At 39.3% G+C, this 19,179-nt stretch overlaps 1 protein-coding gene across 1 annotated transcript in view; it reads left to right on the top strand.

Annotated features, from left to right (window-relative positions):
* Nucleotides 1-19,179, top strand: part of NAALADL2 (N-acetylated alpha-linked acidic dipeptidase like 2) — a 287,262-nt gene that overhangs the window by 176,868 nt on the left and 91,215 nt on the right. Inside the window, exon 10 of the mRNA XM_054385754.1 lies at nt 14,378-14,524. Coding sequence (XP_054241729.1) covers nt 14,378-14,524 — 147 coding nt within the window. The remainder of the gene's footprint in view (nt 1-14,377; nt 14,525-19,179) is intronic.

The following is a 19,179-nucleotide window of genomic DNA, read 5'->3' as shown; positions in this document are numbered from 1 at the left end:
TCATTTGGCTGCTCCTGTGCTCCAGCATTTTTTCTATGACTTTTATTTTTTTCCTGTCCAGTATGTAGGAAATGCCAAGGGTTCTTACTTATGGTGTAGGTAGATAAAAGTTGGAAGAATCCAGTCAGTGAAAGCATCAGACCATTATGTCATGTAAATGAGAAATTACAGTGGTCCATTTGTTCCTTAAGTTTGGGGGATTTTGTGCTGCTGTGGTAGAAAATAGGATCATCTAATATCTTTTAGATCAGTTAATTTATCTCCCAGTGGAGCCTGGAGACCAGTATTCGTGGTGCTGTCTGACACACTTGAATAAATCTGCTTTGTGATGATCTTTCTGAAAAATGCAGTTGATACAGCTGCTTGGTATCTTCCTGTTTGCATTCACTCAATTCCCACTGAAGTCCAGGATAGGTGTGTGTTTTTGGCTTTGGTGGTGTGTTGGGGTTTTTTTTGTTGTTTGTTTGGTTTTTTTTTAATGAAAAATATGGTGGTAGCTTATTGACCTTCCTGATCTGCATGGTCTAATAGGTGTGACTTCCCATTTCAAAGAATGGAAAATATTTTGTGTGTGTGGCTGGGGAGGGAGTGATTTGTTCATTCATAGTTGCTATCCAGAAGTTTAAATGTCAGACCAGAGGTTTCAGGGCAAGGTAAAGCTTTGCCAGCAGTAAATTACTTTGGTCTTATTCCAGGGTTGTGCCATGAGGGGAGATTTGCAGTAATTTACCAATGTGGCAAAACAGTTCCTCCAGAGTATTACATGTGGTTTTCTGTATTCTGTTCCAAGAAAGTTTTTCTTAATTCATGTGTATTATGACTGAACTTATTCTGATCTTTGGCTACAGAAATGAAACAGAAATTTTGATTGCAGATTTCTCCTCCAGTTTAAAAGTTTGACTGATCCACTTTTTAAACCATATATATTTGTGTGTGTCCTCTCTTACTTAGTGTGTTACAGGTTTGTGTACTGTGTGTATTGTTAGAGATGTGCAGTATGATTCAGTAGGGTTTTGCCAACAGTTAGAACTGGGCCAGCTTCTAGACAACTGGCAGGCACTCTCTATTAACCCCTCTCCCTTTCCAAAGGGGAAGGGAAAGGGAATAAGAGAGAGAAATGTATGCACTGGAAACTAAAACAGCTTTAATCAAATAATAATGATGACAGTCAGGATCAAAGGCAGAACAGAGTCCTCCTCAGGCAGGAGTCATTGAAGAAGCTTGACCCTTGTGATCCCTCAGCTTTGTACTAAATATGAAGTATATGGAATGGAATCCCTCCTTGGTCAGTGCAGGGTCACCTCTTCTGCAGGTCTTTCTGCACTCCCAGTGTGGCACACAAGATTTAGCAGTGACCTTGATCTGCACTGGAGCAAGTATAAGCAAAGTCTTTCTGCACACCAGATCCTTGGTAGTGACTATTACAAGCTTCAAATATTGTATGAGTGCTACAAGCAGAGACTGTCTGCAAAAACATACTGTTAGTTTCAGAATGTACAGCTGCTGAGAAGAGTCTTGGCTCAAAAGTAAAATCACTGAACAGAATTAGTTCTATTGCAACTCAACCCAGGAGAGATTATTTGGTTAAGGAAAAGAGGTGATACAATATTTGGGAGCTGGAGTGTGTGAAAGTGTGAGGGGTGGTAGGGAATATGTGGCATGTAATGGCTTCATGTGTGTGACATTTTGTTATCTGGTGATACATTTTATACTGTATTCAGAAGTGGCAGGTTCTAGATCTCAGCACAGGGGAACAGTCCCCTGCATGGGGAAAGGGAGCAGGTTGGCTCTCACAAGGTCTGATGCATCCATCCTTCTGGGTCAGCTTTATGATAAGGTTCAGGTTCAAAGGATGTCTTTGGTGAGCTAATTTGCACTTTAACAAGTGGGGTTTCTGGGAGAGTAGAGCTAGCAAACATTTCTGGTAGAAATACTACACATCATGTATAGTTGAAGAAGAGAAAGTGTGACAAGAATGCTGAGAGTTTGGGGAAATACAAATTAGTTACAAACCACAGAATCCACATTACAACCATCTGTAGGCCTAACTTCTAACACTAGGTGTTGCAGTACAAATTTTTGCTCTCTGTGTTGTTTTGCTTTATTTATATATTTTTTTAAGGTAGGATAGAGGGCTGGGGGTAGTTTGAGCCATCTGGTTAGCTAGCTGAGAAACAGCTTCTGCAGATGTGTGCTGTGCATACTAATGGGGCTGCTGTTGATGGTAGAAAACATCCATACATTTACTTTCACAATTTACTTTGTGCACCTTAACTCACTTTCAGTGGAAAGTATGTAGCTTAAGCTTTCTCTCCTGATTTTTTTTTGTTTTGTTTTGTTTCTTTTTGTGAAGCTATTCTGAAAACTGGTGATCAATTTGCTACAGCAAATTAATTTGCCATCCAACCTCACAGTGACTGTCCTGTCCTCTTTGGAACAATTATGAAATCTTGAAATAAGGTAGATTGTAACTAAGAGAGAACTCAACTAAGAGAGTGAGTCTATGTATCCATCCCTTTAAGAGGGTAACTTCTCTGTTCTTTTTCTTCCTGTGAGATATGAGAAGCAAGACTGTAATCTCACTGGCATGAATTATTTAATATCTATTTGGAGGGTTTGAAGGATGCATCCCAAAATGAGTAACGTTGCAGAACCTGATCATCACAGAGTTAGGCTATGCTTAAATGGGTTCACAGTCTTTCCATCTCTATGTATTGTAGCTTAAGCAGTGTTTTGATATTAGCAATAAATGTTACTACAGAAGAAAACAGTAAGGAAGCCATGCAGTTCTTATCAAGCTGAAATTTCTCAGTGTTTTATTCTAAAACTAATTGGTAGAATCATAGAACTGTTGAGGTTGGAAAAGAACCTTCAGGATCATCAATTCATTTGCTCTTTGTTAAGGCTAGCTTTCAAGGGATCTCTTACCAGTGTCCCTGCCACTGAACACCTGGAAGAAAGTACTGCCTTTTTACCTGCAGGCAAGTACTACCTTTTACATAATCAAAACCCAGTCTGACTGCATCCTGTAATTTCAACTGGAACCACTGCAAGCTCATAAATAGTTTACATTAAAAATTAGATCTAAAAATATAAGTTCTGAATGAAAAAAGCAATCATTCAGAGCTGGGTGTGGAGACAGTTTCACTCTGTTAATATGGCATTTTGTTTGCTGGGTGTTCATGGTAATGAAATTCAATCTTAAACTGTTTTCTGGATTTTACCGTAAGTAGTACAGTGAATATTGAGGCTGAGCCTGTGGTCATGGAAAATAAGTCTTTAAAGTTACTTTACCTGAGATGCCTGAGAGCTTGTTTGCTTTTATCTGTGCTGATGAAAAAAATTATGGGAGAAGTGTTGATGCAGTACATCTGATTGATGAGTGTAAAAGTCTGGAGTAAGAGGATGCTTTGGAGAAACACAGCTACCATAGCTGTGTTCTCTAGTTTCTTAATTACTTCTGTTAAATCTTGTAACTCTGTATTTTTAAGATGCTGAGATATTTGGAACTGCTGATGGCATTCCAGTTGCAGTCTTGCCACTGATATAATTTATGTTACAAAATTTTATCTCTAAATATTTGATTGATCTGAAGTTCTCTTATCAAATGGGGAGTGTACCTGCTTGATTTTTACCTCCCTTAGAGAAGCCATGAAAATTCCTAGTGGTTTGTGCTGGGTGTTGGCAACAAGTATGTCTGAGTTAATGAGGCATATGACTTCAATTTAGGTATCGGAAGGATAAATGGACTTCAGTGTCATATACAACACATTAGGAATCAGAGGGAGACTGTCACTAGATAAAGTTAAATAAAGAAAAAGTCCAGTAAAGGAAATTAAATTTACACTATGCAGTTTTTTTACTTCCTTGCTTTTGTATTTATTAGCAGTTTGATGTAAACTTTGCATCTAAAATGTGGTTCAGTCTTGGGAGGTTCCATTTATAGGACTGAGGGGAATGGAATAAAGCTGGAAGTGGGGAGATTCAGGCTGGACGTGAGGAAGAAGTTCTTCCCCATGAGAGTGGTGAGAGCCTGGAATGGGTTGTCCAGGAAGGTGGTTGAGGTCCCATCCCTGGAAGTGTTTAAGGCCAGGCTGGATGAGGCTCTGGCCAGCCTGATGTAGTGTGAGGTGTCCCTGCCCATGGCAGGGGGGCTGGAACTGGCTGATCGTTGTGGTCCCTTCCAACCCTGACTGATTCTATGATTATAAAGACCTTACACTGCTGGTCATATTTTTTTTTTTTTTTAAGAAGTAAGACAGTGCTTTCAAAAATGTGCAAATGCTGCTTAGCAGGAAACAAAGCCCTGAACAAGCTATACAGGTTGATTCTTGTCTCATGTTTTGTAGCTATAAACAAAAGAAAAAAATCTTTTACATTTGTAAAGTAATACAACACACTACATTTAAGTATTGCACACCAAACATGCCTATTTCTCCATGCACTATTTTATAACTGCTAGTATTATAGTTTCTCAATTTTGTGAGGGAGTCAACATTGAAAGACCAAAACCATTTTACACTTCTTTGAAAGGTAAAACTGAAGTTTTAAGTATGGCACCTGGTCTGTATAGTTGGTTCAGTAGAAATCTGAATACAGTATCAGAACTGGGACTTGAGTAATCTCAGTTTGATCTGACCTTTTACAAGCACTGTAGTTGTCACAATTTTCAGTTCCCTTTGCCCCCCTGGCTGAAAAATGTCTCTGTCGTGCAAGAAACATGCAGGCATTTGGAAAGAGTAATTCTTTCAAAGCAAGTAAAGGCAGTAAAAATGCAATATTCTCTTCTCAAATAGGCTAACAATTTACTGTTGGAATTTCCAGATGGAGTGTTTTTATGTAAGAAAGCACAGAACTCATTGTGCAGGAATTTCTCAGGGGCTGATGGTGATCCCTGTTGCCTGCAGTGATCTGTTTGAGAATCACCTGCGTTATGATGGATGTCAGAAGAGTTTAAGATGATGTTAAGTTATTTGTCCCTGATGTCTTTAAATAAACACCAGTTCATGTGGGAGTTATTTTTCCCAAATAACAAGAGAGTCCTTGCAGTGAAATGTGTGTGTGTCTGCAAGAAACATTTCTCATTTTACTGTGGTATTTCTGAATGAGGGAAAAGTTCTGAGAGTTAAATCTGTCCTTTTTTTTTTTTTTTTGCAACTGATTTTGCAGTGCTGCAAACATGAATTGAACTTTAAGAGCAACAGGAAGGCTCCCAGTGAAAGAGTTTCACTGGGAGCCTTGCTATTGCTCGTAAAGTTCAATTAATGTCCAGATTGTTGATATTTTTAGCAAAAATACCTCTTTCACTCCCAGTGGAAGAGTGAAAAGTGAAAGAGCTTCACTGGGAGCCTTCCTGTTGATCTTAAAGTTCAGTTAATGTCCAGATTGTTGATATTTTTAGCAAAAATACCTCTTTCACTCCCAGTGAAAGAGTGAAAAGTGAAAGAGTGAGAAAGTGAAAGAGTTTCACTGGGAGCCTTCCTGTTGCTCTTCAAATTCAATTTAATGTTCAGATTGTAGGTATTTTTAGCAAATCTTCGTGGAAATGAAAACATGCATAATCTGGAAAGAAAGAATTGCTGAGAAACTAAGGATCCAATGTTTTCCCTCCTTTTTACTGAATTGATTTATTCTTAAGTATAAAATGAGTTTGAAGCAACAGGTTTTAGTCACTATCTACAGTGATTTCTTTATTATTATTTTTTTCAGTGTTTTACTTTGTTACACAAGTTGACTCAAACATGCTAACAAGATAAATATCATCAGAAGCAGCAGTTCAGTTGTGTTTTAGTGTCTCATACAGCACCAAAACTCAAAGGTGGTTGTGACGTTGCGTTGTATGCACTGTTGGGAGTTTGCTGCCATGGCCATAATGGATGTGAAAGGCATGCACAATCATTGAAATGACAGCTTTTTTACAACATTGCTGTATGTAATAGAACCCTCTAGTCTGCCTGTTCCTTTCTTAATATTTTAATTATGTCCCTGAAGTAGTGGATGTAATGAGATGATTGCCTTGTGTGAGAAGGCAAATCCATCATGAGCGATACATAACATTTAAGCTGTTTAAACCACAACTATTGTCTGTATAGAGCATATTTGTTATCATCAGCACATTTAGATTTCCTTTTTCTTTCTCTCAGGCAAAGAAAGAATGAGTGGATATGATTTAGAATTATTTTAATGTACATACTTGAATCGTGACAGTTTGGTAAGGCTCGGAGTTTGCAGAATGTCACGCATTTAATTTCTATTTAGTTGGCTTGCTCTGTGATGTTGGGCAAGGCTGAAATACTAGCTCCCTTGCCTTTCAGTTGGTTTGAAAAATACTTAGAGGTCCATAGGGGAAAGTGCTGTATTAAATTTCCCTAAGAATTTTATAAACAGCTGATTTGCATTAATAGTAATATGCATGATCAATCAACAAAGACAGAGAGCAAAGCACGTTTATAGCCAGACCAGATAGGTCAGATGGGATAAAATAGGGAAGGGTGCTCAATCTGAATCAATACATTTCCTAGAAAGTCCATGATTACTTTTTCCCCCCCCTATATAATTTGTTAGATCTTTCCTTGTCATGACTACCAATATTTAAAAAGAGCTGTCAGACCTTCCCTCTCTAATGATTTGTTTCTCACAGTGTAGCAGATTTTGTGAATGAGAGACACATACTTGTGAATCTTTTGCTTTGCAGCTTCTCTGGCCTTTCCCACCTGTTGATGGTGGTGTAGTATAACACATTTGCAGCAATAAAGTGCTACACTGTTGCTCTCTACATTTTTACGTGGTCTGTGATTAATTTAATAAATTGTGTAGTTCTTTGTTTAATTTTGCTTCATCTAGATGATCTTATCATCCTTCAGTTTCTTAAATGCCTTTGCCTTGCACCAGTTGCTCACACAGGTGGTGATTCATCACGAGAAATAGAGATGGATTATTCATGAAGCATAAGCTTCCTCGCTGTAGTTCTGAGCTGGAATCACTGACACATTGTAAGCATAATTGGTGGTTCTTTTTGTCCTGTTGGAAACTACTTAGACGTTTTAATCCATTTTCTGAAAGCTGCTAAGTTTTTATTTCATCTGTATTCATGGATGGAAGGAAGAATTAACTGACAGATATACATCTCTAGGTGGAAGGTGAAGTGCAAAAATGAACAATAATTTATTATTTTTTTTTTAAATATATAGGCTTTTATTTATACCATGATCTTAACACTGCATCAAAAAACACTTATGAGTGTTTGGCTCTAATTAGTGCTAGGAAAAGGTCTGCAGTGAAGTACCACTTGATTATACTTTTAGATGTGTCAGATCTATTTATAACATTAACCCAAATTAAATGTATTTAATGGGCCATATGGTACTCTTCATTTTCTCAAATTTGTAATATAAACCTGTAACATGATGCTGAAAACCAAAATGAACTCCAGAGAAATAAAATTACTCAATTACAAATAGCATGTGCATCCTTGCACTGACATGAACCCCTCCTTCATTACTGTCTAACCACATGGCTTGGTTTCCTTCCAATCTAAAGGGATTGATTCCAATCTAAAGGGAGGGCTCGATTGACACAGTGGAGACCATCCTGAGCAACCAAGTGATCTATATAGTGCTATTGTGTGTGTTTTACTGTAAGACTAACCAGCTGAAGAAATGTAGTTTGCCTCCTCTACAACAAGGGAATTACTTCTTACAGAGTGCATTGCTGATCATTTATTCTAGACACAGTTTTAAAAGAGTTTTTTTATCCCACATAAAAGCTAACATTTAAAGGATCATTAAGTAGGGCCTGACTGCAACTGGTGAAGTAGTGTGCAGCAATTGAACTTCTTGCCCAGACTGGGAAGTCTGTGGATTATCAGAATTAAAATTAATCAAAGTTTTAAGTTATAAAGAAGGTTTCTTTGTTTGTTTGTTTGTTTTCGTGTAAATGACACCATTTTAGATTGAAGTGTAGAAAAAGAGCAGATCAGTTGGTGAGGGGGGGGAAAAGAAAAAAAGGCAAGGGAAAGCAGAATGCCAAAGTGATGAACTGTTGCTATTACATGGTGATTGACATATTATTTGGCATTGAAGAACTTCAAAATGCTTTTAAATCCCATGTTTCTGGACATATGCATTAGTGCAATCTTCTCCCTCACCCCTGTCAATTCTATGGCCCACATCCCTTAGTAGCCTTTTACTTAGAAGTGACCTTCATTTCCTAGCAGCAGTAATTTTTTCAGTCCCATCTGTTCTGATTGATGCCTGCTTGACTTGCAATAAGGATCAGGCATTCAGCTGCCAAGCATGGAAGTTGTCCTGCTTGTCATGATCTTTTCCTGGTTTCCTGAGTGCTGCATCACAGACTCACAGAATGTTAGGGGTTGGAAGGGACCTCAAAAGATGATCCAGTCCAACCCCCCCTGCCAGAGCAGGATCACCTATACCAGATCACACAGGAACACATCCAGGCAGGTTTTGAATATCTGCAAAGAGGGAGACTCCACAACCCCCCCTGGGCAGCCTGTTCCAGTGTTCCTTCACCCTCACAGTGAAAAAAAATTTCATCATGTTTCCATGGAACTCCCTATACCTCAACTTCCACCCATTGCCCCTTGTCCTGTCATTGGGCATCACTGAGCAGAGCCTGACTCCATCCTCTTGGCACTCACCCTTTACATCTTTATAAACATGAATGAGGTCAGCCCTCAGTCTGCTCTTCTCTGTGTTGAAATAAAATTGATGCAGTGCATGTTCAGTTTGGTAGCAGATTATTTCACGTGCTACAAGAGCAGTATTTCCAGCTGGACTTGGATGTTAATTTCTGTCTCAGCAACACTACTGTCTTCAGTGCTGAAGGATCACACTAAGATGGCTCTCCTGGGTAAGGACAATGGGAAAGTTTTATTAGTTGTAGCACCTTATAATTCTTTAAGTCCATTAATTTTGGGAAACATTTCATTTGTTTAATGAATGCAAAGCACACTACCTGAACTTTGCAGTCATTGTCAAAGACTTGAAGAATGCTGATGGTGTAGAGTCTGTGCAACAATAGAAATAACTTGAAAGAGAGCAGTGTCTTGCACATAAAGCATTCTCCCATATTAGTGCAATATTAAATATTTATTCTTGAACTAGTCATTATGATGAGGAGAAGGCTGAGATTCTAAATACCTTCTTTGCCTCCATTTTCAACAGTAAGGCAGGAGGACTTCAGGATAACTGGCCTCCTGAGCTGGTCGATGGGGTCAAGGAGCAGTGCTGTACTCCTGAAATCCATGTGGAATTAGTTCGAGACTTGTTGAGTCACTTGGATATTCACAAGTCCATGGGACCTGATGGGATTCATCCTAGGGTGCTGAAAGAGCTGGCAGATGAGCTGGCCAAGCCTCTCTCCATCATTTTCCACCAGTCCTGGCTCACTGGAGAGGTCCCAGAAGACTGGAAACTGGCCAATGTGACACCCATCCACAAGAAGGGATGAACAGAAGAACCTGGGAACTACAGGCCTGTCAGCCTGACCTCAGTGCCAGGGAAAATCATGGAGCAGATCGTCTTGGGGGCAATCACTGCACACCTGAAGGATGGCCAAGGAATCAGGCCCAGCCAACATGGATTTAGGGAGGGCAGGTCCTGCCTCACCAACCTGATCTCCTTCTATGATCAGGTGACCTGCCTGGTGGACGTGGGAAAGGCTGTGGATGTAGTCTACCTGGACTTCAGCAAGGCCTTTGACACTGTCCCCCACAGCAAACTCCTGGCCAAGCTGGCAGCCTGTGACTTGGACAGCATCACTGTGCTGGGTTAGGAACTGACTGGAGGGCCGAGCCCAGAGAGTGGTGGTGAATGGTGCCACATCCAGCTGGCAGCCTGTCACTAGTGGTGTCCCCCAGGGATCAGTGCTGGGCCCCATCCTGTTCAATATCTTTATTGATGATCTGGATGAGGGGATTGAGTCAGTCATCAGTAAATTTGCAGATGACACCAAGCTGGGAGCAGGTGTTGATCTGTTAGAAGGTAGAAGGGCTCTGCAGAGGGACCTTGACAGGCTGGACAGATGGGCAGAGTCCAACAGGATGGCATTCAACAAGTCCAAGTGCCAGGTGCTGCACTTTGGCCACAACAACCCCATGCAGAGCTACAGGCTGGGGTCAGAGTGGCTGGAGAGCAGCCAGGCAGAAAGGGACCTGGGGGTACTGGTTGACAGCCGCCTGAACATGAGCCAGCAGTGTGCCCAGGTGGCCAAGAGAGCCAATGGCATCCTGGCCTGCATCAGGCATAGTGTGGCCAGCAGGAGCAGGGAGGTCATTGTACCCCTGTACACAGCACTGGTTAGGCCACACCTTGAGTACTGTGTCCAGTTCTGGGCCCCTCAGTTTAGGAAAGATGTTGAATTGCTGGAGCATGTCCAGAGAAGGGCAACGAGGCTGGTGAGAGGCCTTGAGCACAAGCCCTGTGAGGAGAGGCTGAGGGAGCTGGGACTGTTTAGCCTGGAGAAGAGGAGGCTCAGGGGAGACCTCATTGCTGTCTACAACTACCTGAAGGGAGGTTGTAGCCAGGAGGGGGTTGGTCTCTTCTCCCAGGCAACCAGCACCAGAACAAGAGGACACAGTCTCAAGCTGTGCCAGGGGAGATTGAGGCTGGAGGTGAGGAGAAAGTTCTTCTCAGAGAGAGTGGTTGGCCATTGGAATGTGCTGCCCAGGGAGGTGGTGGAGTCACCATCCCTGGAGGTGTTCAAGAGGGGATTGGACGTGGCACTTGGTGCCATGGTTTAGATAGTCATGAGGTGTAGGGTGACAGGTTGGACTCGATGATCTTTGAGGTCTCTTCCAGCCTTCTTGATTCTATGATTATCAGGGACTTGTGTGTCAGAACAGTGAAAGCTGAACAAAGCAGTTAAGCTCTTCAGATGCTAGCTCTGTTGAAATGAACATTGCTGTCATCAAAATATATGTCCTATAGTATGAAAAATGGCGATGTAAAACCCCAGAATATTTTATCTCATTGTACTCTGAGCCAAATCTGTAAACATTTCATATTTAAACTTTCATGCATGAAAAAATATTTTGTTGTTGCTATATAGAGAGAGAAAGTAACAGATCTTTTTGTCACTAAAATGGAATGTAGTAAAGTGTTTTCTGAAGGGCAGAGTGCTGGAAAAAGTCAGGCTTGATTTTCTGAAAAAGGAAGTTATCTCTTTTTCTTAGTTTCTGGTTTGCTTGTATGAAGGGGAGCTGGTGTATATTCAGAATTAAATGAGTTTGCCATCATTTTCATGTCTTAGAAAGAGGACTAATATCAAAATACTCTCTTCATTAGCTGTGTCCCTGCAGAATCTATAACCTTGATTACTCTTTTTGTGAAACCTCATCTGTGTAGTAGACGACAATCATGATTCAGCTTTCTTGATGCATTGTCAAAAATTTGGAGGTACAGTGAAATGACTTTAATGGAAGATGTATTGGGATATCATTTGTGCAGTTGCATTGGATGATGTCTCACACATTAAAAATGTCTGGGTTTTTTGCTGTGTGACATGTTACTCATTGCATGAAGCCTTGTTTTCCATTTTGTTGCCCTCTCTCTAATTGGGAACTCCAGGTATAAATTCCACACTTGCACCTCCAGTCACAGCTTACAATATTCCCTTTCTGAAAAATCCCATTGCTAACTTTAGATATGAATACATAGGAGATAATGGAAGGTGGTTCACTTAGGAGAGTAAAAGGTACAAAGATTTAGATTGAGAAGCAAAAAATAGTAATAATAAAAAGGTACATTCCTTTCCCTGTTCAGTTTCCTTATCTTTCTGAAGTATAAATGTGTATTTTGATGGTCCTAACCACATTTTAAAATATCCCTTCTACTGATTGCATCTTCAAAATTATAACAGGCTGCCCAGGGTGGGGTGTGGGGTCTCCCTCTCTGGAGATATTCAAAACCTGCCTGGATGTGTTCCTGTGTGATCTGGTATAGGTGATGAATTCTTAACCTGAGTAGGTGCAAGTAGCATTAGCCTTGCAGAACTTTGCTGTCATTGTGTTTATTGGGAGCTAGGATCAGGTCTTTTTAGAAAGACAGGATCCTTCCATGTAATATGTGGCTTGCTTATGGCTCATTGACTCTTCAGCTCTGTTTGTCTTTTCTGATACTGTTTTCCCCCACAGCTCTATTTGGGTTAGTTTGGTCATTTAACTTTCTGATTTCCTTTGGTAGATAACTCTGGGATTTTTTTGCTCATTTCAGAGGTTTTCCCATTGAACCCAAAAGAAGTATTTAACATCATTCAGTAAACTTTGCAGCATTAAAGGAAAAACTGATTCATTTGTCCTTCATGCAACTTGATTAGATGTGTTGGGAAGTATGAGAAAGTTAGGAGATCTTGTAGTCTACACCCTACAACAGCAGAGTATACAACAGTGATATCAAACTGCTAAACATAATTCTTGAAAGGAGCAATCACTTCAGAATGGATCTGCTGTGAATATATATGCATAAATTGATAACCCTGCCTTTATGTGTGGTTTTGACTTTGAAAGATTATCAAAGATCAAATGTAGTTCTTTAAAACCACCTGAAATTAATGTAGAGTTTGGGCTTCTGCTGTTTCTGTGGTAGTTTTGGTTTTTAAAAACAAGCTTACTGACTTTATCAGGACTGTGTAGATAGCAGGTGGATTTTTGTATCTTTTCAATGTAACTTGAAACCTCAAGAGTGGTATAAATGGGGAGTGAAACACAGCAACAAAAGTTGTAATTAAAAAGATACCTTCCAGTTTAAAAGAAAATTTAAAACCCCCTCTTAATCTAAGCCCCAAAACCCTGATTTAAACTTTTGTCCGCAGTGTTTTAACTACGACTTACTAATAATCCCTAAAATTAATACTATGTTAATATTAAATTTTAATTATTCTTTCTTACTGAGCCCTGAAGAGCCATAATTTTGTCTGCTGTGAATTGTGTTATGCCATGGATATCTTTTAAGGGGGTATCATTTACTGGGACATGGACTGCACATACAAGAGTGATTTTTTGTTTGTTTGTTTGTTTCTATTTTGATTGTAACATTCAGTCTTTCTGGGCAGAACTTCACTACTGTGATGTGAATGCATGTTAAGAATGGTGGGAGCAGAAACATTTGCTAAAAAGAAAAAAAAAAGAAAAAAGTGATGTAACCACCTTTAAAAAATATTTAGGAAAAGGAAGCTGTTTCTTGAAGGCATTTAAAAATATTTAAAATAGTTTTCTGTGAGAATCTGAGCTGTTATTTATACTGGCTAACAGGCAATTACATTCTTCATAGCACAGAGGTGAAACTGTGAAACAATAATTATGCTAATATAAAAATGGAAGAACACCAAGGTTTGCCTCTTTGTACTCTTCAAACATTTTCCTGCTAACCTCAGGAACTTTCATGTCCAGGTTCTGGTGTATTTTAGTTTTAAAATTGATCTTACACTGTTCTGTGTAGCAAGCTAGTAACTTAGTAGTTAGGTCTGAAGAAGTTATGGTATGCTACATAAACTGAATGTAAATAATCTTTGGTACTTCAGCTTTTTACCATTCTTAAAAAGAAGCCTAAGTATCTTGTATGCTGTAATAGATGTTGAAAGCCTTAGTGCCTGCTGTTTATTAAGTGTTTAATTACCTGATGTAGTTGAAAGTTACATCAGTGTGTAGCACCCTTAGACTTGTTTTCCAGTTTTCATCTTATACTTATTATCCTTCTTTTGCTAAGATTCACCATTAAGTACTTTTGTGAAAGAAATACCAATATGTCACTGAATAGAATTATACTAGGCATTCACTAAGAAAATGTGTATTTAGGTATCTTCAGCTTTTAATTTTTTTTTCTGAACCGCTACAACTGCAGCAAATTCTTTACATTGCCAGCATATCATAGACTGTAGGCATCTTGAATATTAATATTTGATTCAGCTTTTTGCTGTTAGAGAGCATGCTGTTAATTAAATCCATGGTACCTATTAAAGATCTCAACATGTGTTTCCAGAAGGCACCATGATGATCCCTCATCTCCCGCCCAGTATGGGACATTCCAGATGCCTACCAAAAGTTTCTTCTCTTGCCCTACTACCATTTCAGTTAGAAATGACTTTCATTGTCCTTTGAAAGACTGAACCAGGTTGCAGCACACTCTCCATTCCCTGCCATTTATGATCTCAAAGACCACAGTATATATCAATAGAAGGTGGAAGGTTTGTAGACTCACTACTGTGTGACTCAGCTAATACCTTTTTGCAGTAGTGTTAAGTTCCAGCCTGTTCTTAAAATACTCCAACCCAAAGAATGCTGTGTAAATAAGATATTGATACCCATTTTTAAGAGTTTGCTTGCAAATAAGTAGAATGTTGCTTTGTGTTTATTTTTCAGAGCCAAAGCCTCAACTGTGTGGGAAAGACTAGATGTCCAAGGTCTAATGTGAGTTCTGTGCAGATCCAGGGAGATGCAGATTATTTCATCAACCATCTTGGAGTACCTGCTATGCAGTTTTCTTATGAAGACATCAAAACATCAGAGGTATTTACAAATAAAAATGGCCAAACTAAAAGTGGCAGAAAACAAGAATTAGATTTTCTCAGGTTATTGCCTTACATGCTGAGTATGTTGTAGTGGAAAGTTAGCTCCTGTAAGTGCATTTTTCATATCTTTGGAGGGTGACCACAGACCTTCAAAGGGACTGATCTTATAGGGGTATAGCATTCAAATAAACGGATAAATGTTTAGAATAACTGAAAAGAAAAAAAAATAATTGGAGGACACCGTGTTAGTATTGCTGATGATATTATAGGTTACATGTTATGTAACCAAACTTTTCAGACAGCTCTCAGGACAGGGGAGACAAATTTTTATGTGCATTTTTACCCTGCACAGCAAGACAAGACAGCCTTAAAAATTAATTTTATATCCATTTTCATGCTGTGGGCAGAATATGACTCTCTAGTGTAAAGGTATGTATGCTTGATTGGAGTCTTCAGTACACCATGTTCCTTTTTCAGTCCATTGTCCTCTGCAAGATAAGTTGAAGGAAGAGGCGTGTTGTGCTGTTGGGAGACCAGCCTGGAACTGGAGACACACAAACTGTTAGAAAATCTTCTTCTTCCCTAGCCTTCACTACTGTAGGTTGTATTTGCACCTGAACAGCTCAAACTTACCCTCAGGTTGTTTGAGCTGAGGCTTAGGAAGCCTGGCATTAGTTATTTCAAGATACAGAGGTCATGAGGAAGCATGTGGTTTTTTTTCCTTGTAAAAGTAACACTGCATTGACTTCATATTCTTCTCATTTCTCCTCTTGCACTGTGCTTATCTGTGGATGTGCACATCTTTCCAAGTTCAATAACCAAACTGAAGCTGAGTTGAAGTGGAATGCTTCTTTGCACTGCATGCTAATATGCTTCTATTTCACAAATGCAAACCAAACCAGAAACATGCCAGATATTGGAGCCTTGTTGTTATGTTGTGGTGTAAATTAAAATAGTCAAGAATTTATATAAATAAGGAGACTTCTGATTCTAAACCTCACTGCACCTATTAGGCAAAGCATTCTATTTCAGATTAAACACAAGGCAGAGGCTGTAAAGAAAATGTGAAGGCAGAAGACCTATGAGAGCAATGTTTTTGACAGGCTTGTGGTCCAGTGCAAATTTCTGTTGTCACTGAACAGTAATTCCACATAGTTTTCATTCCACATCTGTGTATATCAGATGTATAGAGCATGAAAAATAATCTGCAAACTTCAGTGTACCAAAATAGTATTTCCCAACAACATTTACAATATGAACACTGAAGGTTCCCTTGGCTATTGTCTCTTCAGATCTCACCACAATTATTCTTTATGTGCAGTTAACTTTGCAAATGTGTGCTTTTGTCTCTCAGAATGACTCAGCAGTGTAATTAAAATCATAAACCAAAATATTTTCCTATTTGCTTACAAATGACACAGCAAATTTATTCTGTGTTGAAAACAGCTTTTGTCCTTCTTGCAAAATAATTTCCTAGAAAGAAATTTGTGATAAGTGTAATCTGCAGTCTTCCAGTTTATGCTCTGCATCTCTCAGACCCTAGAGGAACTTGACCCTGTGAGTTGTGTTTTATTTGAGAAATAAATCTGCTTAGCAAATTGTGTGAATTTCTATTGGCAAGAGGATGGATTTTTTTTCTAAAAGTGAAATCACACAGAATGATTAAAGGTTGATTCTTTGCTATAATTTTGTTATTTATTGTACTGATTATTAACAGTCCTTTAACACATAGGCTCATTGTAGCTCCTGTGTCTGTCAGACAAGAAATCTGTTTATTTTTTGCTGTTTCTTGCAGTTATTTGTTGGGGATTCTTTGTTGTATCAGACATGGATAGTACTTGCAAGGCAGACAGAAATTATTCTGGATTTACAGCCCTACTAATAAGCATTGTAGGAATTCCTCTTGTGCAGATCAGTGACTGAAAATAATCGGTTGGGTTGCAAGGAGGGATTTTTACTTGTTTCTTTCCAAACCATTTGGCTTTTTAAACTATGTCTCAGCTATGTCAGCCTCATTGCAAAACAAATTTCAGAAATGGGATATTTTGACATGCTTTTGTAGGCTATCATTTTGCCAGGTTGATTTCCTCTGCTGTCTCTTTCTTTCACTGCTGTGACCTACTGAGGAGTATACTTGATTCTGTTTTTTATCCACCTGTCAGCATGCAGCATCACTTTAAACTGATGCTATTCCACACTCAAAACCTCTCTGCTTCTGAGTGAAAAAAGCCCAAGACCTGTGCCTAGTAGTCTGTCTACAGAGCAACAGTTATATGTCAGCTTTAGCAATGTATTTCTTACATAGTCAGTATAATGCCAGTCCTCAGAGAGAAGATTGTAAGAGTTTTTTGTTGGCAGCAACCTGAGGAGTAAATAAGAGGAAATAAAAGTTGTAAGAGGCAACATTCAGACCAGAAGAGTAAGTAAAACTGTTTTGCTTGAAATTGCCTAATACAGCAAACCACAGCCTCAGGGAGGTTAAATCTGCATGGCACATGCCTGTGGTCAGGTCAGGTGAGCTAGTAAAATGCATTCTAAGTATTCAGCCACCAGTATAAAAATGCAGTGAATGAAATGCAGCTCATTTTATTTATTTATTTATTTACTTACTTACTACCAGAAAATATGCAGTGTTTTAGTCTGCAAGTAAATTGTAAACGTGGAAGAATTTCTCAGAAAAACCAACATTAACCTTATTTCCAGGGATTCTCTTGCAGTTGCTTAAGAAAGCTTTCCTCTCCTCTGCACCTCTGGTGCACTGGGTTTACTACCACAAGGGTCAGATTCTGATTTATAATGTATTCAGAAAAAGCCTGATGAGCTTTTTCTAATACTGCAGATTCTCTTACTCTGAAGAGGAGACCTGCTACTCAAGGTAATGATTAGTTTGCATAGAATCATAGAATCAGCAAGGTTGGAAAAGACCTCAGAGATCATCAAGTCCAACCTATCACCCAGCACCTCATGACTAACTAAACCATCCAATCCTTTTTTGAATATGTCCAGGGATGATGACTTCACCACCTCCCTGGGCAGCACATTCCAAGGGCAGATCACTCGGGGAAGAACTTTCTCCTCACCTTGAGCCTAAACTTCCCCTGGCGCAGCTTGAGACTGTGTCCTCTTGTTCTGGTGCTGGTTGCCTGGAAGAGGAGACCAACCCCCACCTGGCTCCAACCTCTTTTCAGATAGTTGCAGAGAGCAATAAGGTTCCCCCTGAGCCTCCTCTTCTCCAGGCTAAACAACTCCAGCTCCTTCAGCCTCTCCTCACAGGGCTTGTGCTCAAGACCTCTCACCAGCCTTTTTGTCCTTCTCTGGACATGTTCAAGTGTCTCAATGTCCTTCTTAAATTGAGGAGCCCAGAACTGGACACATTCCAGTGACCATGTAGAATCTCCAGAGAGAGTGTAATGTTACTAGTCCTTACCTTAGTGGAGGATAGTATGAGAAAAATCTTAGCTTTACATCAAGAGTTAGCATTGTAAAGAGTTTGTGAGCTTTGTTAACTCTCTGTGCTGCAGTAAGAGGTATCAATGGAATTATTTGATCATAGGATCATCAGTACATCAGAATTAACAAACTGCAGCAAGTAACTAAATTCAGACTTTTTTTTTCCTGTGTGAACCATTTCTGTCCCTTTGAAAATATTAGTGACATTTATGTGACAGTGTATTTTAAAAAATGCTATAAGGGGTATAATACAAAAATATTCACCACAATGACAGAAATCACATGCATGCAATGGACAAAGCTAGGATTTTGAGTATGTCACTGTTCTTCATGATTCTGCTTAGTGTCTTAGATGTCAATTCCTCACCTGTGGTGTTTTTATTTTGTGAACAACGTGTCTGAAGCTCAGCTCTTGGTTACTTGGTTGTAAATTGGGAATAACTCTTGACTACACTGGATAAGGTGGTGTATGATCTAAAAGCATGCATTTAGTTTCTATCTGAATGGACATACATTGAGTGAGTACCTGTGTAATAGAAAATGCTACTTTATCACTTAATAGTTCACCTTGTTTCTCTTCTTTTACACATCCTTTTTATCCTTCTCTGTTGTTTTGGTTTGGGGTTTTTTTAATTTTTTCATCATCTTTTTACATTATCATGTTAGTGGGCATTCTAGTATTCTAGACCTTTTAGGATATCAAGTAGAGACAGGACTAGGGGGAATGGAACACAGCAGAAGTGGGCAGATTCAGGCTGGATGTAAGGAAGAAGTTCTTCACCATGAGAGTGGTGAGACCCTGCAATGGGTTGCCCAGGGAGGTGGTTGAGTTCCATCCCTGGAGGTGTGTAAGACCAGGCTGGATAAGGCTCTAGCCAGCTGCCCATGGCAGAGGGGTTGGAACTAGATGAGCCTTGTAGTCCCTTCCAACCCTGACTGATTTTATGACTCTAAATGGTTTACTGCAGTTACATGATTGATAACTGTTCTTCAGTATGGAGTAACTTTTACTGTTGACTCAGCTTCGCTCTTATGAATGACCTCTACAAAATACAAAGAGAAAAGTGTTAAAAATGATGGAAACTTAGTCCTTACAGCATTAAAAGGCTCATTATTCAAGTCTGTGGCCATATTAGCAAAAAAAAAAAAGTAAGTTTGGCCACAGTGAACCATTATTTATTAACTAATATGAAACTTCCTGTG

The sequence above is a fragment of the Indicator indicator genome, chromosome 13 (genome assembly GCF_027791375.1).
Source record: "Indicator indicator isolate 239-I01 chromosome 13, UM_Iind_1.1, whole genome shotgun sequence".
Classification (NCBI taxonomy): Eukaryota; Metazoa; Chordata; class Aves; order Piciformes; family Indicatoridae; genus Indicator; species Indicator indicator.
This window is presented reverse-complemented; position numbering and strand designations above follow the sequence as displayed.